The sequence below is a fragment of the Quercus suber genome, unplaced genomic scaffold (genome assembly GCF_002906115.3).
Source record: "Quercus suber isolate HL8 unplaced genomic scaffold, Cork oak 2.0 scaffold_14, whole genome shotgun sequence".
In the NCBI taxonomy this organism is placed as follows: Eukaryota; Viridiplantae; Streptophyta; class Magnoliopsida; order Fagales; family Fagaceae; genus Quercus; species Quercus suber.
This window is the reverse complement of record NW_027069479.1, coordinates 2,305,042-2,330,772: the sequence shown is the minus strand read 5'-3', so window position 1 is coordinate 2,330,772 and position 25,731 is coordinate 2,305,042. Positions and strand designations below refer to the sequence as shown.

Below are 25,731 nucleotides of genomic sequence, written 5' to 3'. Positions count from 1 at the left end.
TTTATACAATCAATTAATTACAAATAATAATTTAATTCATTTACACTCATCCATGAGGATTTGTCCATATATGTCAAGTAGTATTTATTACACTTGTGGCACACACTTTTACATGCAAAAAATGCACTTTTGCACTTATAAAAATATTTGCAACAAGGTGTGTGAAACTAAATATTTTCCATATATGCCACCCAGCTGGGGCATGCAGAATATAAAATTTGAAGGTGTGCTGTATAGTGACTTCATTAAAATGGCCCAATAACACAAGGTAAAATAATGTACCCCAGCAACTAAACTGGGCTTTGCAACGAACTTCTCTTTCTCTAGGCCCACCACTCCTAGAAGGATTTGTTTTTGGACCTTTGGGCTGTCTTTATTTTGTTTATCTTATTTGGAAATTAGTCTCGAGTCTTGACTTATTACCGAAAAAAGAAAAAGTGCTAATGAAATAAATTGACAGACATTGAGAATCAAAACCAGGCACCTTTCTTTGCAGTTTACTTTGCGTGATTGTTGGAAACTCGAATCTGTTTTTCGACTCTTTCTTCTATTTGGCAGGGCATGCAAATTTGATGTTTCTTCGCAGTTATGAACAAATCAAAAGATTTTGATTAACTTTCTCAAAAAAAAAAAAAAAAAAAAAAATTTGATTGATTTTGAACTGTCATATGCTCATTGACTGAAAGAAGGGTCACGTTTGCATTGGCACAGTGCCAGCAGAGGATGTAGACATCCAGCGAAACCCAGTCATACATTAATAAGAATTCGATGAATTACATATTCTCTTCAATGCTACTAAAACAACAGAAGTACACATGAAGCCCACATACCTAAGGGGTGAAAAGAATTGACAGTACAAAGAATCATCAAGGAAATAAAAACTCAGGAAACATATCAAGCATATATGCACATCAAAGGCCTGCGGAAACTAATCCATGCAATGTGACAATGCCAATTACTATATTTTGATTATCTATGACGGGCAAAAATTGAACAGGGGATGGTGGCGCTTCCATCTTCTTCATGGCATCCACTGCCATTGCATCTGGACTGATGGTTCTTGGCTTCCTGATATATAACCAAAAAGGTTGTTAGCAATTTGTAGTTTGTCTTTATCACTCTCCATCTCAGTCTTCCTAGATGTGTGTTTGTGTGTGAGAAAGATAATGTATCTTCTCCCAAAGAATGCTCAACCATTTCTTCAAGATTTTAATCAAGAGTAGTTTCCAAAAGGATTCAAATATATCTTTTTAGTCTCCAATCACAATTGGCCAAATCAGACGAATTTAATGAGCAATAAGAAACATCCAAACAATTAAGCAATATTAAAAAAAAAATTAAAAAAAAATAAAAAATAGAAGCTACAAATCACAGTAAAATCTGTTCACAATGCCTACTGACTGTTAAGCAGCTTTAAATTTTTAAAAGAATTGTTAGCCGGCTCATAACTGGTGGTTGCAATATTGACAATATATAGATATAAGAAGCTAAATTTATTTTCCTTACGTTACCTGTTGCACATTTCTCCCACTGTTAGCTTAAAAATGCCTTCTCCACTAGCCTTAAGTGTGCGCCGTAGATCACCATCAGTAAATGTACCAATCAGGTGATACTCTTCATCTATGACAAGAAGGCACCCACATCCTTTACTCGTTAGCTCCACTAACTGGTCCATTATTAGATCTCCTTCCCTGCAAACTGGAAGCTCTTCTTGCTTCTTCATAACATCTTTTACCTGCACCATCACATAAGCCATACCCATCAATATGCAAGTCCATTATTCCTTACAGGTTTAAAGCCTAGAACAATAAAAAAGTAACAACTTGTACAGATTTACTAGAATATCCAAAGAAGAAATTCAAGCCAGCTTGCCATAAACACAAACAATGCAAGTATGCAACCATCTTCTACCATCAGCAGCCAGCTTCAAAAAGCCCACCTCCCCACACAGGCACCATCACTACCATACCAAGCCAATGCTAACCCAAACCACCACCATCACATTCACGTCGACAAGGTGTGTGCTCTGCCTAATAGTAACTACTACGAGACAAATGTTACTCATTACCACATATCAGATGAATATGTCAACTTTCATCCTCCATAGATTCATTTAGGCTAAGGAGAATAGAAAAGTAAGAGAAAAGAAATGTGAGGTTTAAAAGGGGGAAAAAAAAAGGATGAAAGAAGAGATTAATAATTTCCATAATAAGTGTTTAAGAGGAAGGATATAAAAGTGGAAAGAAAACAAAGCATCTTGTATTAAATTACTCCTTGTATTGAATTGTTTTTAATCAAATGGTATCAAATCACCTATGTAACACATTTCCTCTCCTATTTTTCTCACATTTTGAGAAGATTAGAAATGGTGGACTTGACAGAAAATAAGCTCTCCTTTTTTTTTCCTTCTTTCCACATTTCTACTCTACCAATTAAAAAGAAAATACCAATCCATCATTCATTTTCTGTCTACCATTTTTTTAAAACACATTCCAGAATCCCCACCAAGGTTTTCTAACAACTGAGAATTGTCTTAAACCAAACCGAACAGGAAAAAAAAAATCAAACTAAAAGCCAACAAAGCCAAAATTGCAACCAGAAAATTCAACCAGCCTTTACAGAATTATCACAATTACCCAAATCAAAGCCGATTGATAACTCATTTCATCAAAAACAATCCAACAAAATATAATACCCAATCATTTACAACAACCACCGCCAGGCCCTAATCCCAAATTTTGGGGTCATCTTTGAGGACGCCCCAACATGTATCTGTAGTAGATCCATTTATGACAAAGTAACTTAAAATTTTACAATGGCATTAACCTATTGCAAGTCTGCAACCCTACCCTCCTTTTTTTCCAAACTTGGGACCGACACTGAACAAAATACATGACGATAAACACACACAAGCAGAGTTAAATAGCCAATGATTAACAATTCAAAATCAGCATCATATGGGAAAAACCAATTAAATCTACGCTAAATGAATTGAATACTCATATTGTCTAAAACAATCCATAATTAAAATCAAACAAACGAAAATCAAGCTATTAAGAAATACTAATATGCAAACATTCACGTATAAAAAATAAATATTTGTTGAAAAAGTAGATTGATATGAAAACCCTAACTAACTAACCTGACCTTGAAAATGAGAGACTTGCCGATCCGGCCGGCGGGGTGATTCGCAGCGTACTCTTCCCTGGTCAAGTTCCTCGCCGCCATGAGCGCAATAGCGACCGTATCACCGAAAACCATCTGGATCGCCGTGGAAGTGACCGGAGCGAGATCGAAGGGGCACAACTCTCGCTCCAGAGGCAAATGCACGTTCATGTCACACACGGCAGCGAGCGCATTGCCCTGAATCGAGGTGAGGGAGATCAGGTACGCGCCTTTAGCGCGAACGCAAGGGACGAGGCGGAGGAGCTCGTCGGTGTTGCCGGACTTGCTGAAGAGGACGACGACGTCGGAGGAGGAGAGAATGCCGATGTCGCCGTGGAGGGCGTCGACCGGGGAGAGGAAGGCGGAGCGGATGCTGAGGGAGACGAGGGTCTGGGAGATCTTGTTGGCGACGAAGCCGGACTTGCCGACGCCGGAGAAGAAGATGGTGCCGGAGGAGGAGAGGAGGGTGCGAGTGAAGGCTAGGGTTTGCGGGAGAGAGAGGTTTTGGAAGAAGAAGTTGAGGTGGCTTTGTTGAGATTTGAAGAGATCGAGGAGGGTAGTTTCGTCAATTTTAGAGTCTGATGATGAAGAAGAAGAAGATGATAGATAATGTGGAAGAGAACCCATTTTTGTTTGAATCAGAAATGAGAGAGAGAGGTGGTTTTGTATTGAAATATACTAATATTTTTATGGTTTTGGGTTTGTTTGGTTTTCGCGGTATGAGGGAGCGTCGGTGGAAGGGGTCAATTATATTTATATTTTGTAGTATTTGTGTTGGGAGAATGGAGAGGCAAGTGTGCTTTGCAGTGTGGTTTGTTCTGGCAAAGCACATGCCGACATGCACACACACCAGAAAGGACTGTGCTTTGTGGACTGACGGTAAAAACTAGTATATACCAACGAGGCAAAGCAAGGGAAAAATGGGCAGTTTTTCCTTAATTTACAAACAATTATGAAGCAAAATGATTTTATTTTTGCAATTTAACACTATTTTAGGAACAATTTTGTTAATTAGTATGTTTTTAAAACTATTTAAGAAACTAGCATCTCGAATCTAAAATGCTCAAGTTCATTATAAAAATCGAGCATTAAACACTCGAGTTCTAAGCTGAGATGGACCAAATTATCCACGTAGAACTCGAGTCTCTAACACTCGAGTTCCATATAGTTGTAAGAAAAAATGTATAGGCTACAAAGTAAAGAAGAAACGTACAAACTACAAAAGGAGGAGTCAAAAAAGAAGAAGAATTTGACCGAAGAAGAAGAAGAACCTCAAGAATCAAACCCATTTCTCATAAACCCAAACCTAAAAATAAAAAAAATACCCATTCCTCCAAACACAAATCAAAACTCAACCCCATGGTAGCTTCGATCTCGGAGCATGCGTTGCTGGGTTTTGATGATGTAATTGAGCAAAGTTGATCTTTCTCTTTGTCCATGCATTGCTGGGTTTTTCTTTACTCTTGCTCTCCATTGATCTTCCTCTCCATCCATTGATGGGTTTTTCTTTGCTTTGTTTGTTGTCTTTCTTTGCTGCTTTATTTGTTGTGTTCATCGAACTCAAGTCTTAAAGACTCAAGTTCCATGTGTATAATTTTTCCACTTCAACGCTGCCAGCACATGGAACTCAAGTCTCTAAGACTCAAGTTGCTACAGCGAACTCAAGTCTAATAGACTTAAGATGCTAGTTTTCTAAATAGTTTGAAAACATTGCTAACTAACAAAATTGTTAGCAAAATGATGTTATTTTGCAAAAAAAAAAAAAAAACCAGCAAGATGTTTCTATTTTGAAACTATATAGCAAAATATTTCTGTTTTTAAAACTTGATTTTAACAAAATTGAGTTACAACTGGAACTCAATATTAGCAATATTGAGTTCTATGCATATTTTGTCACTTAAATTTTCAAAAAAAATTCAGTGGAACTCGACATTGCTAATGTCGAGTTTCACTTAAAAATATATATAGATCTCGATTTTTAGGGAGTTTTACACATAACTCGATTTTATTAAAATTGAGTTTAAAAAACAATGACATTTTGCTGAATAGTTTCAAAATAGTGGCATTTTGCTACATAATTTGTAAATTAGGGCAAATGCCCATTTTCCCCTACAAAGCAATGCCAATATACTTTCTAAAATTGGTTGGATTGGTGTAACTCTTAGAGATAACCCATAACCTTTTTTGTTTTGTTTTTTTTTTTTTTTTTCTATTATAAAGAAAGATAACCCATAACTTGCTATTGGATTACATATGCCAATTTTCAATTTTCATACCTATCAATATTATTTACTATTTAATTCATAAACTCATCTTTTATGTATTATTTAAACTACAAAATCTTGAATTTAAATAATTAATCGATGATATAACTATTGGTCTTTGATTATCTTGAAATTTTGCAAGCATGAAGAATATACAAAGATAGTGTAATCCAGCAGTAAATTTGTCAAATTTCACATCCAATTAAAAAAAATATTGGGTGATGTAATATTGCTTAAAGTTACATCAGGTGTAATTTAAACTCAACTCTTTTAAAATATATTAATATTTTAATAAATATTTTTTTATAAACTTTGGCTACAAACTTTGTTGTAGCTTAAGACTACAATTTTCATCAAAAAACTAACATGACTACATATTTTTAAAATCTAGTCACTGAATTGCATGTTTCTTTATGCTTTTAACACATGTCAAATTTTGTGTCAATTAGATGTTAATTACTATATGATTTATAAACTTCTTTTTAATGCATAATTTTAAACTACAAAAACTTGCAATTTAAACAATTGATTGATGACATAACTACTGATCTTCAATTTTTTGGAAATTTTGCCAACATAGAGGATATAAGAAGAAAATGAAATCCAAATGTAAATTTTTCAAAATTTATATCTAATAAAAAGATATTGATTGAAGTTGTAGCCTTGAGTTACAACAAAATTTTAGACTTTTCTTTTTCTTTTTCTTTTTTTTAATAAAAGTAATAAACATAATTGTTGACTTGTGTAGATGATCAACAAAAGTAATAAACACAATCTAAACAAATTGACACCTTTAATCTGGTGCAGATGATCATTATTTTTCACATGGGTTACTATTATTGACTTGTGTTTCTAAGCAGTTTGCCTACATGGCAGACTTGAAGCAAAACTTGTGTCAACTGTTGTGGCATTAGACTTTTTTATTAATAAAATGTAAGAATTAAATCTTTCTATTAAAGAGTAAAGAGGATTTGGATTTCAAAAACTTTAATTTAATTTTGGATTTAATGTAATTTTCCTCCTAAATATAAGACAATTGTATTGGCCCTATTGGGTGATTATCACTATATCCCAAGTTAATTATAGGATTTTTGTTTTTTTGGTTACAAGTGAAGGGAGTTAGCCTCCACTAGAGGCCAGAGGATTAAAAAGGGACCAAATCCCTTTTTAGGTCAACAAAAATAAAGTAACGTTAGGGGCACAACAGAATGTTACAACGATTTCACAACATTCCAAAATTAACATACCAACTCATATAGGTCACCACAATCTCTAATTTAAATTTCTTGGTATGCTAATGTAGGAATGTAATAAAATTGTTGTCCATACCAACTCACACATGAGCCACCACAATCTCTAATTTAATTTTTTTGATATTTTAATGTAGGAATGTAATAAAATTGTTGTCCCTACTCCCTAGCATTACATAGTTCATATGTACACATTTATAATTGTGGGGATAACCAATTTATATTAGGATCCTCTCTACGTATAATGGATCCAAAAAATTCACAATGGAAGTCCCAAGCAAGAACCCAAGTTAAAGTAGAGCTATTATGGACAAGTCATCATTGGAACTGACTTGTTGAAAGTGAGAAAGCCTACTCACTGCACCAAAAACTGGGACTGTTTGGTACCAGTGTTTAAACAACAATTTTCAATGTTTAAATAACAATAATACTTCTGATACTGAAGCACGTTTTTTCACAACGCTGAAAACTAAACACCAATGCTAAAAATATCCAACCAATTGGAAGCTATTGGGGCTAATCAAAGTTGCTCCAATGGTTATGGTAGACACAGAAGGACGAAAGGTAACCTGTGCTGGATAAGGAATCTAAATTCTCATCCATTGGCTGGAATAAGGTTTGGACATTTTTAAGGTCTTGTTTGAGAGCATCATAGGAATCGGAAGCTATTGGGGCTAATCAAAGTTGCTCCAATGGTTATGGTAGTAGACACAGAAGGACGAAAGGTAACCTGTGCTGGATAAGGAATCTAAATTCTCATCCATTGGCTGGAATAAGGTTTGGACATTTTTAAGGTCTTGTTTGAGAGCATCATAGGAAATTTCCCGTGTTAAGTCTAATAGCCCATGGTCCAAGGTAACTTGAGCTGGATAAAGAATCTAAATTCTCATACATTGGCTGGAATGAGGTTTGGACATTTTTAAGGTCTTGTTTGAGAGCATCATAGGAAATTTCCCGTGTTAAGTCTAATAGCCCATGCTCCTCGGGGGGCACGAGGACTATCAACCCTGATGAAAATTGAGCTACTGAATTTAATTGCAGTAAAAACAAAATCGAGAGAGAGAGAGAGCTGTTCAATCAAATAGCTTGTCGGGTGTTAGCTATTTCAATATAAGACAGTCAATCAAAGCTGCGAAATAGCTGTTGCAAGCGTTTGTAGGTCCGCTTTATTAAGCTGCTTGTTGGGGAAAAGGGTTGCATATGCCAAACTTTTCCTGTCTCACAAACGCATCCCATGACATTACTAAAGAGGAGAACAAACTAACTACCCCATGTGTTACAATCAACCACAGAAAGGTATATGACATTAATTGGTGCTTTTTAAATTGTTATTTATATCAAATATCTTCTATGGAGAAAATAAGAAATCATCTTCTGGGTGAGGAAGCGCCATTCATACCTCATTGCCACACTTCTCTAACAAGTTTTACTATAACACTACTCATCGCCTTTTCATCGCTAATATGAACAATATTTCTTAAGGAAAAAGCTCAAACAATTTTTCTAATTTGCTTCTCAAAGCTAAATTGCTCACAGATGCCTCTTTGGATCTAAGATTCGAGGAGTCTACTGTATTATATTTTGCTCATTGTTAGTACCTTTTGAAAGCTTAGAAAATGCAGTTTCACTTGGCTAAAAGCCAAGAATTGATCTCAACATCAGAGTCCGAGGAACTTGAGTCGCTCCAGCTTTCAGCAGAATCTTCAGATGTCATCTCTCTTTGCAAAAATGAAATATAATTTGAGGTTGCAACTGAAATATTTGTAGATGTTGCTTTTTCTTTCTCTTTCAGTTTGTCCGACGTTGTTGATTGGGGCAAACGCAACTTCATTTCTGCCTTGATGCTAGAAGCAGAAGTACTAGTGATGCCACTGCGTACTGCTGCATCTTGGGTTCCAACAGTGCTGTCTTTTGCTTTCAATTCGTTTAATGTTTTAGACTGGAGCAGACGTGCCTTCAATTCAGCCCTAATGCTAGAAACAGAATTTCTACCAATGCCGTTGGGTGTTCCAACATCTTGGAATTTATGCTCCTTCTGTTTTGATTCTTCTGAATGAGAGGCTAGACCACTTATAAAGCCTTCTGCCTGTGAAATGACTTTGGAGGCATAGGACTGCAGAGACAATCCAATATCCTGTCTGGCCCATTTGTAGACTGCAACTAGTTTTCCTTCTAAAGCTTCAATAAGAAGATCTAACTCACTCATTTCATATCGGAAGAGGAAAAATCTGTCACTCCAAGAGCAAGAACAGAGCTGCTTGGCATGACTCAGACATGAAAATTTGTTTGGATTACATTGACAACCTGCTGCAGAGAGGTGTAAATCATAGAAACACACTGCACATTCCATCTTGCTACTAGCATCAAAATTTTTGCTCATCTTCTGCAACTTTGAAGAGGTGCAAAGATACTTCCTCATAATAGATTCACATTTAATACGTGACTACACAATAAAGAAAGATAAAACAAAGAATCCTGAATTAGGTTGCTTCAACCACTTTGTAAAGAACACAACAATATCTACTAAGTGCAAAACCCAAAGCAGCAGCAAAAAAAATATTAAAAGGAAAAAAGGTTATTAAGAAAAGAAAACCTTAATTAAAACTCTACGCCTACCTATTGGAATAAAAAAGATAAAATGGTATCTATCTCACAACAAAGCTGGGGTGGAGCAATCTAGGGGTTACCTTGGCTGCTTTTGTTAAGATCCCGTCCTTTCCACACCCTTCCCTCCATCTCAAATTATGTAACGTATTATTGCTTTGCAGTGAAAACTCCCAATGTGCCTTCACAGCTTCCCTAGCTGCTCCAAGCAACAGCTTATCAAAGGATATTGATGTCTTTCTCCGCTGCTCACGATAGAGTTCCACAGCATTCTGCCCAAAGGGCAACCAGTCAAGGGGAGCAAAATTCACCGCCTCGACACAATTAAAGCCGCAATCAAATCCCGAATGATATGCTCCTGGAAGGATGAGAACAAACTCCCTGGGATACTGAATGCAGCGATACACAGGTATACCCTCTGACTTTATCCTGGAGATAAATACCTCTTTAACCTGTATCAAAGTTCATGTTATAAAAGATTTCCAAAAAATAAAAAATGAGTGCATTCTTGTAATTTCTAAAAGATCCAAGTAAATATTTGCTTTTCATCAAAGAAATTGTTGAGCCAATGAAAAATTTAACTGCAATGATATATTCATTGTTCCTTGATTATTCATCCCATTTCTTCCCCCCCAAAAAAAAAAAAAAAAATCACATTAGTTGACATTGTCAACTTGAGCATGGTAAATACACTGAAGACAGCCATTAGCATGAGGGATCACTAACTCATATGGTGATATATAGTACAATCGCTGCAATAATTAATCAGTTTGAAGTTACAAGGGGTAGCATGCCTGCATTTAACTAAAACTGGAAGGATCATGTGCATAATGAGAAGAAACAAATCAAAGCTTATGTAATCAGCAAGCAACAGAATAAGGAGACGATATGAATTTTTTTTAGGGAAAGGTTTTGCTACATACTTGTATGCAGCAATTGCTGCACAAAGGATTATAAAGCAGCAAAAAGAAAGTGACAAGTGTCTTAGGGTCCATCTGATCATGTGCATTGCTCATGACCCTTGGACACATGTTGCTTTCTTTTTACTACCACATAACCCATTATGCAGCAATTGTTGCATACAAGTATGCAGCAAAACCTTTCCCCATATTACAAGTGACAACATAAATATAAGGCAAAGAACTATTTTATGCAGTACAATATAGCTGCAGTGGCACTGATGGTGTCAAATCTACAGCATAGTTGGAGAATATGGTCCCTTTGAAAGCATAAGATCAAGGATAGAAACTTCCATCCAACTAGGAAGCCTTTTCAGGTTAGGGAATATGCAACTCTGGTAGCTAATTTGGTCAGAAGTATTTTATTGCATTTTAAAATAGAAATATAATCTCAAAATCTTATTAGGACTTGCCTAATGGAAATTTTCGTGTTTTGGTTTATTGGAGGTTGAGACATTGTTACCTCATCTTTACAACATCTCTTTATCTTTCTTTCTCTATTATTTTGCATTGTCATTCTCTGGACCGCAAAGTTACACAACAAAAACCCCTCTTAGTCTTCCATCACAACACCCTAAACTGCGTTTCCCATTCCGCATATCTCTCACTTGAGGCAAAGGTGGGCATAGTTATGGGTACCCATTCCCAATAATTTGAGTCTCATTACCTGAGAAGAGAAAAATCCAATCCCCCCAGGGGCAGGGAATAAGATTCTGATGGCAATCAAATTGATTTTTGTAGTCGCTCTTCAATTTTATCTCCTATGTTACTCTCTCCCTTGCAAACCTCACCTCATTTGCACCCTCCACTGGTAATATCATACCCTCACCAGTCACCACCACAAGCGACCTTACCTTTAACAAACCATTCCTATTCCTTACATCTACCAAATATGATAAATGTATATATTTCAAAAACTCCCATTCTGAAGTGTCAGAAAACCCAGACAAAGGAAAGGGAATCAATTGGTTGCAATGGGAATCACAGTAATGGGAACCCCATTCCAATTTTCATTCTCACAACCAAACAAGCCTAACTTTGCTAAGATGTACCCTAAATTAGCTTGTGCCCATAATTTTGGGCAGAATTATTTTCAATAACCTCAAGCTTTCAGGTGTAAAACCTTGAAGAATCCCCCAATGCCAACCCCACAATAGCTTACCAAATAAGCATTGGATGAACAGTTTCCAACTCTTTCCTATGTCAACCAACAAGCATATTTTCCAGAGGCAGAAATAGGTAATGAGCCAGAGAGATCATTACTATGATGTTTTGGTTCTTAGGAAGTTTGGAAAGAAAAAGGAAGATGATGATGATGTTGATTTTAATGTTTTGGATTGCTTGAAAGTATCAAAACATGGAAAGCTACAACAAAAGCATAAGCAAGTTGACAAATTGACATATTCTTCACAAGCTTCAGCTTCTAATGTATTGCTTGTATATGAAGGTGAAAACTGAAAACAGCAAGAGATCAGAGATGGCATATCCCATGAAAAGACATGCAAGCTGTACTGACATAATCGAATTTCATAAACAAGGTCCAGCCTTGAATGAACCCATAGTGGCATAAATTGGAAGGGAAATGACTAGTGCACACAAGCTGTTTACACACAAAGTTGTGTAATAGTTTTTAAAAAGAAGTCACAATTTCAATTTAAAAAAATTCCATACAACTTTGTGTGTAATAGGCATTTCTTAAATTGGAAAATCATGCATAGAAATAAGGAGGAATTACAGGTGAGAAAAAAAGCATTGCATATTTAGACCAGAGTATATGATGCTTCTTACAAAATTGTAAATATATGCATGCCATTTGGCTTTTGTGTGATGAAATTGAAAGCAAGCCCATCAAATAGAGGTAGATATGAACTCATGCCATTATTTTAAAAAGAAAACAACAGGAACTTCTCTTTAGTGAAGCAATTATATTAGAAGGATATTGCAACTCACCAGACTATTGCCTAACTCATGTTGCTCAACCAACAAATCTGGAAAGTACTTCTTCACAGCTGCCTCAAATTTAACATTATAGCTCCTTGGAATGCAATAGGATATTCTAGGAGCACCCAAATGCATGTAACGCAATAAATATAGGTGGTGCTCTTCAGTTTTCTGTTTTAGAAATCAATAGAATAAGATCGATAGGATGGATATTAAGCCAATTATTCAGGAAAAATCTATTTAAATCCAGCTAATTAAGAATCCAAGTATCTTACCCAATGAAGTGAAGAAAAGCACATTCCTATGCGAAGCTGAGGCACTACGATACCAGAAGTCTCCCAGCTTTCGAAAGAAAGGAAAGAACCAGGCAGTCTAGATATATTGTTTAAGTTCCAGCCTGATTCCAAATACTTAGGATAACGAGATGTCTCTACAGAATTTGAAACTCTTGGAAATCCACTGCCAAAAACCCCAGTGTCCAGGTTTTCACCAAAAAGTACCTAAAAGAGTGGACTAGCATAACAATATAAACTGGCCGACAAAACAGAAATATGTACAGAAATGTTAATCAATGATCTCAGTGTATAATCTCCAACATACCTCAATTTCTTCAGTTGGATTCTCAATGATACGTCTATATTCACCTTCAATATTTTCCACTGATGGTTCCCACTGATTTTGAAATTCGGTTGAATTTTTATCTGAACCTGTAACCTTATCTCCACTGCAAAAATATTGGCGCTTGAAATCATCTGCACATCGGTTAAAAGTTTCAAGAGTGAACTCTGGACCAGTTTCAGATTCAAAGAGTTCAATATTAAAACGTCCAACGGTGTCACAGTTTGAGGTATCTTCATCGCCAGGATCATAGTCTGAACCCATTCTCAAACTTCTTCTCCTCTTACCCTTCACATTTTCAGAAGATCTAGACATTTGACTCCCTGAAGACTGATTTTGAAGCCCATCTATCCGCTGAGTATGGCTAACAAATGAGGAATTTTCCCATATGCCCTTTTCCTTTATTAGGCAGGGAGGTTGCCAGGAAGGAGGAGGAACAATACGACAAATTCCATATGGTTCCACCCTAGGACGTATTCTTGCAATGTACTCAACCGTGTCTTCAAATTCCTACAGCCAAAGGTTCAAAGTCCTCAAAAATTAAAATTACTACAAGAAAAAACATTTTATATTTTACAAAGTTACTGAGAACATATGAATGGAAGCAGAAATGATGAAATCCATGAATGTGATTAATAAAAGTTAGACAAGATATACTTCTTCTGTTGGGTGGAAAACAGGAGCCTCTTCAATGACTTCTATTCTTGCATCTTCAGGACGCCACCTTGCTGTTACCTGTTTCCAAAACTTCAAATGACCATGAAACTGACCACAAAAATCAAGGAACCAAGAAAATTTGCCTGATAATTCTTAAGAATTATCAAGTCCAATGGAAAGGTTGGAACTAGTACCTAATAATCAATAATACAAACAGAATAATCATTGTAATGAATGAAAGTCAACCTTCAGACAATTATTACAATCTGGACATCCATGAGAAACCCCTTTTGGAAGGCAAGTTTTCAAAGGAAAATTCTGCAAAAGAAACAAAGTACCACTATAATTACCGCTTCCAACCAAAAACAAATCAAACAGTCACTACCTGTGAGAATTGAGATTACTACATTTCTCAACACATCAATCGTCTAGATGCAAAGTAACTATCAAATAGTTATTTTTAGACAAATTCATAACTGTATGCTAAGTTTCAAGGTATAAATATAGACAACAGAGTTCATGTTTGCCCATGTGTATGAAATTACCTTACAAAAATGCACCTGTGGACACCCACAAATTCACATAACATTTATATACAGATATGCATGCACAAACCTATGTGGCTGTGTCTATATTAGCAAGAGTTATTTTGTACAGTTCCAATAGAGTACAGTTCTTACTGACTAAGCTTCCATTTTCTTTTTCTGGAAAAGACTTAAGGAAATCTAGCACCCCCAACACCACCCCACCCCCCCTAAAAAGAAAAAAAGAAAAAGAAAAGCAGAGTAAGCCACAATTATCTCAATATGATTTTTTTTTAGGATAAGTATCTCAATATTAACACATTAATCTCCTACAGCTCTTTATTTAAATATATATAATATAGAAAATAACAAATGAAGAAATCATAATGTTCAACTATGGTGAAGATCAATACAATTTTAAATAATGTTATCCACATTATTGATGTCAACATTAAAGTCAATATCAATGTCGATATTATTATCATTATTATTATTCTTCTACTTTTTTATATTTTCAATTAAGTCATTCATCTAATCATCTAGCATAATAACTCAAAAAAGCAAAAGTGTAAGTACTTGAGGTGGGATATGCAGGCCCCCTTTCGCCATTTTTCACCCTCAAGGGCCATATCCACCATTTAAGTCATAGGCCACCATGTCTTTTCAGATGCCCCCCTATTAAACATGTTGATGCAATCACTCTTTAGTGCCCATGACCAAACCATCTGTATTTTACTTCCTCTTGGTTTGTTCCTATCTAATTTTATAATTAACTACATAAAAGTACTTTCATTTTACAATCATTGCCTGCATTTCAAACTAAAAGACATGATACAACTTTAATGTAATACAAAATTGAAATAAATACCAAAGTTTGCCCCTGTGCAGGTATGCTTCTTTACACATATTCTCAGATATTAAGGTTAAGATAAGAAATATGCATCCTTGGGTAAAGGAAAGGGGGTTGGGGTGGGTGAGGACATCTTATCTGATACTAATAGTTATACATACAAGGTATTCATAATCAACATAAGTCACAGAATACCAAATTTCCTTTAATTTTACCACCATGAAACAGCATAATATATCAAAGCACCTATGCATTTTAAGGAGGAGAAGAAGAAGATCTATGACCATATCACGCTGTCCAGATTCAAATTCCTTTGGGCTATAATTGCTTTCGTCAAAGAGTATCCATGGTTTGCGTTTGAGCGTTCCTGACAGCTCTGCAATGTCAGTCTTGTCGAACATAGCGTCTGTCTTGATTGGCTCTTTTTTAGATGCATCCAAGGAGGAAATCGTATTATTGGTTTCATCACTTTTTTCGACCCTCTTAAGTACAAAGGATGTACGAGAGACAAAACCTGGAGGAGCCGAGAGACCTTCAACCTTCTCGTTATTGAGAAGAGACCTTACGTACTCTGCGCCCATCTGCACTATGATGTAAAAAAAAAATAAATAGAAGATTTATATATGACAAAACCCAAGCACTTTATGAATACAATAGGATTAACAATCTAGTATAAACATATTGGGAAGATATTGGTAGATTCCAGCTGTTATCCTCACTGATAACTGCTTAACAGCTCATACCAACCCACAACTGGACCTCACAAAAAGCTTGTAATTTTCTACGGCAAGCCAACAAGAGAAGCAAAAATATGGAGAAGAAATAATTCTGTGGACCTCACAAAAAGCTTGTAATTGTCTGCAGCAAACCAACAAGAGAAGCAAAAATACGTAGGAAGAGAAACAATGAAGGCCAACCACAAAGAATAAAGCCAATTCTACACACTCATAATGTACATGATACATATCTGAACATATTGGTGAGTGAAATGAGTCTTTCAAGAGAATCTGATTACATTTGGAATCAGAAAGTGTTATTGGCTTTAGGTTATACTTAATGCAACTCCAAATGTATTCTCTAGTGTAGAAATCAACATGACTGTTAACTATCAAAAAAAGAAAAAAGAAAAAAAGAAATCAACATGATTGTTGCCTTACAAAATTAAATAACTAAATTCTAATGCTTCTCTTGTTTCCACCTCCTTTATTCTTCTACAGTAATCTTAAGTAACAGGGTTGCATGTCAAATACTCAATCCCAAGTGCTTTCCTGCTAGGACCTTTCTTGATATTATGGTCGCACAACTGAATCATCAAAGTGTACAGCAAGATTTCACCAAGATAAATTAGTTGGCTCACAGAGTGCAAAGTTGTGTTTTTGAAATAGTTAACTACATTAATCTTGTCAATATCTCACAGATTGGATGGACTGACGACCATTTCACTGATATTTATACTAAAACTACTGTTCTAAAAAGATTTTCCACACTCAGCCAAACTTAACTGCAAATTTTGAATCATATATGATACATGAAACCCAAAAAAAAAAAAAAAAAAGGGTTTGTTCCAATTGGCGAAAAGAAAATAAAACTCACTATCAGTTTGAACCCATCATCAGCATGTACCTCACACTAAATATGCGTGTCAGTACTAAGAAAACAATAGAGAAATGTGCAGTTCATAGCATCAAAATTTATAACCAAAACGGATTCTGAAAAATAATGGGGTGGGACGAATTATCGAATGAAAAGCCTTGCAGGAATTCAAAAAATTCAGAAGCTTATCAAAATGTTGAAGAAAGACTAATAAATAAACCAAAATGAAAAACAAGAACGATAGAGAGAGAATTTTGTAGAAACTTTACCAGAAGAAACCGAAAGTGTTCTTTAATCTCTAATCTCTAATGATTGTTTTCTGAGTTGCTCCGAACCGAACCCACGTATGATGCTCTAAATGGGTTTTCAGTTTTCACACCTTGTTCCTCTTTTTCAGTTTCCACTCGTCTGATGGTATAACATGTGTGATTTACTAACCTGCCCTCGTTAGCTTGTCCTTGTACTCGTTTGTTTGTTTGTTTTTTTTTTTTTGGTTTTTTTTTTTTTTTTTTTGTTTTTGTTTTTGTTTTAATATTATATTTTTTTATTGCGTTATTAATTTCTTTTTCTTTTTTTAGTAACGAATCACATTGTTAAATTTGTTGTACACAAACTACACCTCTTTATACACACCCTATGAGTGACCAATATATTTGATATTATAGTTTTCTGAAAGTAAACAACGTTCTGAGCAAGACTAGTTAATCTTTTAGATTACTAGCCCCACTCTCTTGAGGCCAAATTCCACTATTTTTCAGGATTTTTAGGCTTTTTTTTTTTTTTTTTGTGTTTTAGCATAGAATTTTTTTATTTTTTATTTTTAATTTTCATTACTCTAGATTTTTCTTGATTTGTTTTTCATGGTTTATTCGAGTTTCTTTGATTGTTTATGACTGTAACTAGATCTTCTAATCAAGGTGATTTGCAGTACGATATAGAAATAAAGAGAATTTTGTGCAAGTTAAGGAGGAAAGTTTGGAGAAATTCTGAAGAGCATGATCCAGCTCTTAATTCCCTATGTGCTAGCGATTCTGATTTAGAGGAGGAGGAAGTCATGGCTGGAATTCAAACTTTGAAAAAGCTTATTGCCCCTGATTTGAATCAACAGCCATTATGCATAACGTTCCCTACTTTAGATGCTACTACTACTTTTGAATTAAAAGCTGGACTAATACATCTCTTGCTCACTTTTCATGGCCTTGCAAGTGAAGATCCTCACAAGCATCTAAAGGAGCTTCATGTGGTATGCACGAGTATGAAACTCACGGGGGTGATTGAAGATCAAATTAAATTAAGAGCCTTTCCATTTTCTTTGAAGGATTCGGCTAAGGATTGGCTCTATTATCTACCATTCGAGAGTATTAAAACATGGAACCAGATGAAGAGATTGTTTTTGGAGAAATATTTCCCAGCTTCAAGGGCGGCCAACATTCGAAAAAAAAATTTGTGGTGTAAGGCAACACAGCGGAGAGTCCCTAAATGAATATTGGGAACGTTTCAAGAAATTATGTGTAAGCTGCCCCCATCATCAAATTAGTGAGTAGCTACTTATCCAGTATTTCTATGAGGGCTTTCTACCCACTGATAGAAGCATGATTGATGCAGCTAGTGGAGGAGCTTTGGTGGGTAAAACTCTCGAGGCCGCGAGAAACTTGATTGCAAATATGGCAGCCAATTCTCAACAATTTGGCACTAGGCTTGACCCTTCATCTAAGCATGTTAATGAGGTAAACATTACCTCCCTTGAACAACAAATTGTGAGTCTAACTTCTCTTGTTTGTCAAATGGCTGTAGGTAATATGCAAACAATGAAGTAAATTAGCCCGCGACTCAAAACCGCCCAATTTGCTAGCAATATAAGCAGCCATACCCCCCTAGACAACAACCAAGCCAAACTTCTAATTCTCGTATGTCTTTAGAAGATATTGTTAAGTCCCTTGCCACTAATACTTTGCAATTTCAACAGGAGACGAAACAATTTCAACAAGAGGTGAGGGCCAATATTCAAATTTTAGACAATCAGATGAGCCAAATGGCAACCGCAATTAGTCGGCTAGATGCGCAAAGTTCGGGGAAATTACCCTCTCAAACGGTAGTAAATCCAAGAGAAAATGAAAGTGCAATCGTTTTGAGAAGTGGTAAAGAGGTTCAGATTCTAGTAAAGGTAGCCCCTACATCTTTGAAGCAAGAAAAGCATAAAAACGTCGTTAAAGACAAGGACGTTCCCAATGACAATGACATACCTAAGTGTGAGTTTCCACCTCTTTCTGATTATAAACTGGTACCTCCTTTTCCTCAGGCTTTAGCAAAATCTAGAAAAGATGAGAAAAATAAAGATCTTTATGAGACTTTTCATAGATGCAAAGTAAATATTTCACTTTTAGCTGCTATTAAACAAGTACTTTGTTATGCTAAATTCCTGAAAGAACTGTGTATAATTAAGAGGAAATAGAAACTTAAAGAATGTGAGAAGGTGCGAGTAGGGGAGAATGTTTCTGCAGTTATTCAAAGAAAACCCCATGCAAAGTGCAAAGATCCATGTATGTTTACTATCCCTTGTACAATAGGTAACACTCAACTTGAGAAGGACATGCTAGATTTAGGAGCTTCTATCAATGTCATGCCATATTCTACACATGTTTCTTTGAAACTTGGACCTTTGAATAAAATTGGTGTTGTGATTCAATTGGCTGATAGATCTATTGCCTATCCTAAGGGTGTAGTTAAGGATGTTCTTGTGCAAGTTAATGATTTGGTTTTCCCTGTTGATTTTTATGTGCTTGATATAGAGAATGGTGATCAAACTACTCCTATTTTGTTAGGAAGACCATTTTTAAAGACATCCAAGACTAAGACAGATGTTCATAGTGGCACACTAACCATGGAATTTGATGGTGAAATTGTTAAGTTTAAAATTTATGATGCCATGAAATATCCTGATGATGATAATCTTGTTTATTCAATTGATGTGATTGATTCTTTATCACAAGAAGCTTTTGAACTTGATGGAAAGATGGATTGGAAGTTGCCATTAGTAAGCATCTTGAGAAAGAGAATGAGGAGTTAGCCTTGACTACTGATTTGCAAGAAACTGTTGCAAAATTGTATGATTTTTCAAAGCTACAACAGTCAGGTAACGCTTCTCATATCACATTACCAGTTTCTAACAAGAGACCTTTACCCTTTGTTTTGCACGCCCTCATTCCAAATTTGAAGCCTCTCCCCAGTCACCTCAAGTACGTGTTCGTTGGAGACGGAGGAACGTTACCAGTGATTATTTCCAGTAAACTTAGTGCACTGCAAGAAGAGAAGCTTGTGTAGGTCCTTAAGGAGTATAAGACGGCTATTGGTTGGATAATTGCAGATATTAAAGGAATTAGCTCGTCTACATGCATGCATTGTATCTTACTTGAAGAGGGAGCAAAACCTTCCCATCAACCGCAAAGAAGATTGAACCCATCCATGATGGATGTAGTGAAGAATGAGATCCTCAAATTGGAGTGATTTATCCTATTTCGGATAGCAATTAGGTTAGCTCGATTCAAGTGGTTCCTAAAAAGACTGGAATAACTATTGTGAAAAATCATAACGATGAGTTAGTTCCTACCCATGTTCAGAATGGGTGGTGGATTTATATAGATTATAGAAAATAAAATGATGTAACCTGCAAGGACCACTTCCCTTTACCTTTTATTGATCAAATGCCTGAAAGGTTAGCTGGTCATTCTTACTATTGTTTCCTTGATGGTTATTTAGGTTATTTTCAGATTGCAATTGCTTCTGAGGATCAAGAAAAGATGACTTTTACATGCCCATTCAGTACTTTTGCATATCATCACATGCCTTTTGGCCTTTGCAACGCCCTAGCCACTTTCCAAAGGTGTATGGTTAGCATATTTTCAAATTATATTGAGCATGTCGTAGAAGTCTTTATGGATGATTTTACAGTTTATGGAGACTCCTTTGATAATTGTTTGCATAACCTTACACTTGTTCTTCAAAGATGCATAGAAATTAACCTTGTGTTAAATTCTGAAAAATGTCATTTTATGGTTGAACAAGGTATAGTTTTGGGTCTTGTTGTTTCATCTAAGGGAATTGAGGTAGATAGAGCTAAATTTGATACTATTTAATCTTTACCTTATCCCATTAGTGTGCAAGAAGTTCGTTCTTTTCTTGGACATGCAGGTTTTTACTAAAGGTTCATCAAGGACTTCTCCAAAATAGCATTACCCCTATGCAAGTCGCTACAAAATGATGTGGCTTTTAAGTTCGATGAGGCGTGTAAAAAGGTGTTTGATAAGCTGAAGGAATTGTTGACTTCTACTCCAGTTATCTAGCCCTCTGACTGGAACGTTCCTTTTGAGAGAATGTGAGATGCAAGTGATTATGCAGTCGGTGTTGTTTTAGGTCAAAAAATTGGAAAAGCGTCTCATGCCATTTATTATGCTTCAAGGACTTTGAATGATGCCCAGAGAATTATTCTACTACTGAAAAAGAATTTTTAGCTATTGTTTTTGCTTTAGAGAAGTTTCGATCTTATTTGCTTGGTACTAAAGTCATTGTTTACTCTGATCATGCAGCTATTCATTATTTGACGACAAAGAAAGAGGCAAAACCAAGATTAATAAGATGGATACTTCTCTTGAGTGAATTTGAATTGGAGATCAAAGACAAAAGAGGGACAGAAAATCGTGTCGCAAATCATTTGAGTCCTTTGGTTAATGTGGAGGATGAACTTCGTCTGCAGGAAATGTTCCCTAACGAGCAATTGTTCTCGACGAGTGTGACATTACCTTGGTATGCAAATATTGTAAATTATTTGGTTTCTAATATGTTACCTCCTGGTTTGTTTAAGGCTCAAAGAGATAAGATCAAGAGTGATGTCAAATACTTTGTGTGGGATGACCCATACTTATGGAAGCATTGTGCAGATCAAGTGATAAGAACGTGGATTCTTGAAAATGAAATTATTTCTATTCTCACCTTTTATCATTCTTATGCTTGTAGAGGTCACTTTGGAGCTAAGAGGACGGTGAGAAAAGTGCTAGAATGTGGTTTCTATTGGCAGTCTTTATTCCAAGATTCATATTCTTTTTGTAAGTCATACGAACATTGTCAAAAGACATGTAATATATCCCAAAGGAATGAGATGCCACAAACCCCCATACTATTTTGTGAAATTTTTTATGTTTAGGGCATTGATTTCATGGGACCATTCCCTTTCGGTTATGTTTATATTTTACTTGCTATTGATTATGTCTCGAAATAGGTGGAAGCTAAAGCTACCAGGATTGATGATTCTAAAGTTGTTATAGATTTTATCCAAGTCTAACATATTCTCCAATTTTGGAATTCCAAGAGCTCTAATAAGTGATCAAGGCATTCACTTTTGCAATCGAACTGTGGAGACTTTGTTGAGAAAGAAATAGGTGACCCACAAGGTGTCAACTGCCTATCATCCGCAAACTAGTGGACAAGCGGAAGTGTCAAATTGAGAGATCAAGTCCATCATTGAAAAGACAATCAATCCAAGTAGAAAAGATTGGAGTTTGTGCTTGGATGATGTCTTTTGGGCGTATAGGACTGCATATAAGACGCCCATTGTATGTCACCTTATCGGTTAGTGTTTGGGAAACCATGCCACCTTCTAGTTGAGTTAGAACATAAGGCTTATTGGGCTGTCAAGAGTTTCAACTTGAAGATGGATGAAAGTGGAGAACATAGGAAGTTGCAACTATAAGAGTTAGAGGAAATTCGCAATGATTCCTATGAGAGTGCAAGGATTTACAAGGAAAAGACGAAGGTTTTTCATGACAAGATGATCTTTAGGAAGGAGTTTAAAGTTGGTCAAAAAGTCATTCTATACCATTCACGGCTTTGTTTGTTTCTAGGTAAGTTGTGTTCTCATTGGATTGAGCCTTTTGTTGTTACTAATGTTTTTCCCTTGGTGCAATTGAAATTCAAAGTTTAGCAACTTTCAAAGTGTTCAAGGTGAATGGCCATAGACTTAAGCCTTTCTATGAAGGTTTACAAGTAAAGAATGTGGCAAAATTGGACCGCATTAAGTTGAGCCAACGACAATAAACAAAGGCGTTGCTTGAGAGGCAACCCAAGGGGAATTCTTTTTCTTGTCTTTTTATTTTCGCATTTATATTTTGATTATTTTTGCCTTTTCTTCGCATTTCACCTTACATTGGGGATAATATAAGTTTTTAGTGTAGGGGAGGAGATTTAGGTTGTGTTTTAATTTTGTATTTTTGAAAAAAAAAATTCTTTGTTTTTGTGGTTTTCAAAGATTTTTGGTTATGTATGTCATGAGCAAGATTCAATTAAGCTTGAAAAATTCATAACATGATTGAATAAGTAATCTTCCAGCTTAGAATTAACTGGTCTAGTTATTTTCCTTGAGAATGGTAGTGACTAAATTTATTAGGCAAAAGCTGGTGAGATTTTGAGGCTTTAGACTTACACATCCATATCAGTATTGATGGTGTAAAGAAAACACGTTTAGTTTTGTCTCGTCCATATGGGTCGTCCATAACAAAGTACAAAGTAGGGAATGAGGGGCTCTTACACCCGTCCCTCTTTTACCCGTCCTCTTGCACTCGCCCCTCACTCACTCGCCCATTGGGGGACGTACCAGCAACGAATGTTGTCTGTCTTTAGTGATGGACGAATGAGGTTCATCTGATGATGGCAAACTCTTCCAAAAGCCAAGAGTTACGTTGTTGCAAACCAAGCCTTCTGTTAACTATTGAACACAAGTCCCAATGAGGTAACTTCCATGGCAGTTATGGAAGTTATCTCTGAATCCTCCAAACTCTACGACAGTAGGAAAAATAACTGTCAGGCTAACTCTATATAAAGGCCCTTCTACGTGGAGGTAAGGGAGAGACATTTTTATTTTCTGGAATAACACTAAAGTCTTAGAAGTGTTTTCTTTTTTACTTCAACCCACTAACTTTACCATCTGAGGATTCAAGACCGGCCATCACCAATCTCTCTGATCTTCTTTGATTTTTCAGGACTTACCCATCAAGATCATCAATGCCCGGAGACTTTCAGCCCACTGATTTCCAAGGATTCATCAGTTGGCGCCGTCTGTGAGAAAGAAATTTGTCGCCCTTTGAACTTAATTTGTTGAGTTCTGTGATTTCTTTCTCCGACAAAGGGTTGAAATGGTTCGGACAAGATCTAAGGCTACTAGTCCAGGCCCTCAACAAAGCAGGGATGCCTCCAGTAACCCTCATCGCGACCGTCAATCAGCACCCACCATGCAACCATCTTCATTCCAACATATGCAATCCATGGCCGCTGCTATGGCGGAGTTAACTTTCCAGAATCAGGAGTTGGTCAGACAACTTGATTTAAGGAAGTAGTGTCATGAATGGAACACCGAAGAACAGGCCCAGAGTCAAGAAGAGGAAAGGAATGTTGAACCTGAAAACCAGTCAAGGGGTACTGCTTCACGGAGGGTACCTCATTTGGAAATGGAAATGGATCAAATGAGAAGAGTTATGGACGAGATGAGGGAGAATATGACGAAAATGAACCCTGTAGAAGATTTAGTTCACAGGACTGATTCCCCCTTTGTGGCTTCCATCAATGCTCACCCTTTGCCACCCAAGTTTAAGATGCCTCCGTTAGATTCGTATGATGGGACGCGGGATCCTTTTGACCATATTGCCACCTTCAAAACTACCATGCACCTTCAAGGAGTTCTAGATAAAATAATGTGCAGAGCTTTTCCTACTACCTTTAAAGGACCTACACGAGTGTGGTTTAGAAAAATACCTCCTAACACAGTGTCGTCCTTCGAGGAGTTAAGCAAGTTGTTCGTTAATAATTTTATTGGAGGGCAGAGGCACAAACGTTCTTCGTCTAGCTTGCTAACCATAGAGCAATGGGAGAATGAAAGTTTGCGGTCCTTCATCACGCGATTCAACAGAGATGCCTTGGCAGTGGACGAGGTGGATGATAAGCTCCTTCTGGCGGCATTCTATAATGGGGTTTATTCTGATTTGTTCATCCACAAGTTATATGAACAGGTGCCTCAGACCATGGCTGAACTAGTTCATTCAGCCCAGAACTTTATGAATGTGGAGGATGCTATCATAGCCAAGAAGAGGAAGAGAGTTGAGAAAGTGGAATCCAACCCAATGCATCAGTCGGAACAAGGGTCCTCGTCCTAAGAAGGGAAGAACAGAAGATAGGAAAGACCGAGAGAAGAAGGCAGACCCTTCAGCAAGGAATCAACAGTACACCCCTTTGAACGTACCACTCGAGCAAGTCCTTATGCAAATCAAGGACGAGCCTTCCTTGAAGTGGCCGGAAAAGATGAAGGGAGATCCCAACAAGCGCAATAGGAATAAGTATTGTCGCTTCCATAAAGATCATGGGCATGATACGGACGAATGCTTTGATTTGAAGCAGCAGATTGAGAATCTTATCAGGCAAGGGAAGCTGAGAAATTTCCTTGGGCGAGACCACAAGGACGAGAAATTGAAAGGGAAGGTAGAGGAATCATTGCGACCACCACTCGGAGAAATAAAAATTATCCTAGGGGGAAGTTCTACAGGACAGACGTCCAAGTCAAAGAAGGCATACTTGAAAGTAGTGCAAAATGTCCAACTCTCTAGACGATCACCGAAAGCAAGGACTACAGACGAGCAGGCAATCACTTTCACGGATGAGGATGCCGAGAGAATTCATCACCCTCATGACGATGCTATTGTCATCACCCTCCTTATTGCTGACTACAAGACAAGAAGGGTGTTAATAGATAATGGGAGTTCGGCTGATATTTTGTATTTTACAGCTTTTCAGCAGATGAGGTTAGGACGAGACCAGCTCCGACCAGCGAGCTCCCCCTAGTAAGTTTTGGCAGAATGAAGGTACAACCTGTGAGCATTATTTCATTACCCGTGACAGTAGGGGCATACCTGCAACAAGTCACCAAGGAGGTGAACTTCCTTATGGTAGATTGTTCATCCTTCTACAATGCCATAATTGGAAGGCCGACTTTAAACAGTTGGAAGGCTGTTACATCCACTTATCACCTGTCGGTTAAGTTTCCAATAGAACAAGGAGTAGGACAAGTGTAAGGAGACCAACTAGCAGCAAAAGAGTGTTACATGGCAATGCTGGCCATGGACAAACAAATTCAGGCCATGAATATTGAAGAAAAGAGAGTCGTGGCAGAACCTGCTGAAGTGTTGGAAGATGTTTCTTTAGATGAGACAAACCCGAAGAGGTGTACCAGAATTGGGGCAGATCTAGAAGAAAAAATTAAAAGGACCTCAT

At 36.7% G+C, this 25,731-nt stretch overlaps 4 protein-coding genes across 7 annotated transcripts; 2 read left to right on the top strand and 2 right to left on the bottom strand.

Annotated features, from left to right (window-relative positions):
* Positions 1-680: 680 nt before the first annotated feature.
* LOC112019262 (probable arabinose 5-phosphate isomerase) lies at positions 681-4,068 on the bottom strand. The gene is made up of 3 exons (XM_024051796.2): positions 3,148-4,068; positions 1,512-1,735; positions 681-1,068 (listed from the first exon to the last, which is right to left on the bottom strand). Exons 1-3 carry the CDS (start codon positions 3,790-3,792, stop codon positions 912-914), a joined length of 1,026 nt encoding a protein of 341 aa, XP_023907564.1. The 5' UTR covers positions 3,793-4,068; the 3' UTR covers positions 681-911.
* Positions 4,069-7,953: 3,885 nt separating this feature from the next.
* Positions 7,954-16,849, bottom strand: LOC112019264 (putative lysine-specific demethylase JMJ16). 4 transcript variants are annotated; one of them, XM_065780950.1, is made up of 10 exons: positions 16,695-16,849; positions 15,347-15,418; positions 15,117-15,253; positions 13,705-13,776; positions 13,459-13,536; positions 12,784-13,311; positions 12,459-12,683; positions 12,193-12,354; positions 9,367-9,735; positions 7,954-9,122 (listed from the first exon to the last, which is right to left on the bottom strand). In XM_065780950.1, exons 2-10 carry the CDS (start codon positions 15,411-15,413, stop codon positions 8,304-8,306), a joined length of 2,457 nt encoding a protein of 818 aa, XP_065637022.1. In that variant the 5' UTR covers positions 15,414-15,418; positions 16,695-16,849; the 3' UTR covers positions 7,954-8,303. The 4 variants fall into 4 exon arrangements, with proteins under 4 accessions (XP_065637022.1, XP_065637016.1, XP_023907567.2 ...); XM_065780944.1 differs by having other exon boundaries at positions 15,347-15,413; XM_024051799.2 differs by having other exon boundaries at positions 15,117-15,418.
* A 6,757-nt stretch (positions 16,850-23,606) lies between these two features.
* On the top strand, positions 23,607-24,620 carry LOC136070848 (uncharacterized). The gene is made up of 2 exons (XM_065781355.1): positions 23,607-23,780; positions 23,835-24,620. The coding sequence occupies exons 1-2, from the start codon at positions 23,607-23,609 to the stop codon at positions 24,618-24,620; spliced, it is 960 nt and encodes a 319-aa protein (XP_065637427.1).
* Positions 24,621-24,765: 145 nt separating this feature from the next.
* On the top strand, positions 24,766-25,302 carry LOC136070846 (uncharacterized). The gene has a single exon (XM_065781351.1). The coding sequence runs from the start codon at positions 24,766-24,768 to the stop codon at positions 25,300-25,302; it is 537 nt and encodes a 178-aa protein (XP_065637423.1).
* The last annotated feature ends 429 nt before the right edge of the window (positions 25,303-25,731 follow it).

Bases quoted from the DNA above. Each gene is read 5' to 3' on its own strand.
- LOC112019262 (XM_024051796.2), bottom strand. From the start codon at position 3,792: ATGGGTTCTCTTCCACATTATCTATCATCTTCTTCTTCTTCATCATCA. The intron at 1,736-3,147 runs GTCAGGTTAGTT...GTGATGGTGCAG, and splicing joins GCAAGTCTCTCATTTTCAAG to GTAAAAGATGTTATGAAGAA. The intron at 1,069-1,511 runs GTAACGTAAGGA...GTTATATATCAG, and splicing joins GTGGGAGAAATGTGCAACAG to GAAGCCAAGAACCATCAGTC.
- LOC112019264 (XM_024051799.2), bottom strand. From the start codon at position 15,413: ATGGGCGCAGAGTACGTAAGGTCTCTTCTCAATAACGAGAAGGTTGAA. The intron at 13,777-15,116 runs GTCATAGATCTT...TTTCTTTTGCAG, and splicing joins AATCTGGACAGCGTGATATG to AATTTTCCTTTGAAAACTTG. The intron at 13,537-13,704 runs GTTGACTTTCAT...TTTTGGAAACAG, and splicing joins ATTGTAATAATTGTCTGAAG to GTAACAGCAAGGTGGCGTCC.
- LOC136070848 (XM_065781355.1), top strand. From the start codon at position 23,607: ATGGTTCGGACAAGATCTAAGGCTACTAGTCCAGGCCCTCAACAAAGC. The intron at 23,781-23,834 runs GTCAGACAACTT...ACCGAAGAACAG, and splicing joins CTTTCCAGAATCAGGAGTTG to GCCCAGAGTCAAGAAGAGGA.
- LOC136070846 (XM_065781351.1), top strand. From the start codon at position 24,766: ATGAAGGGAGATCCCAACAAGCGCAATAGGAATAAGTATTGTCGCTTC.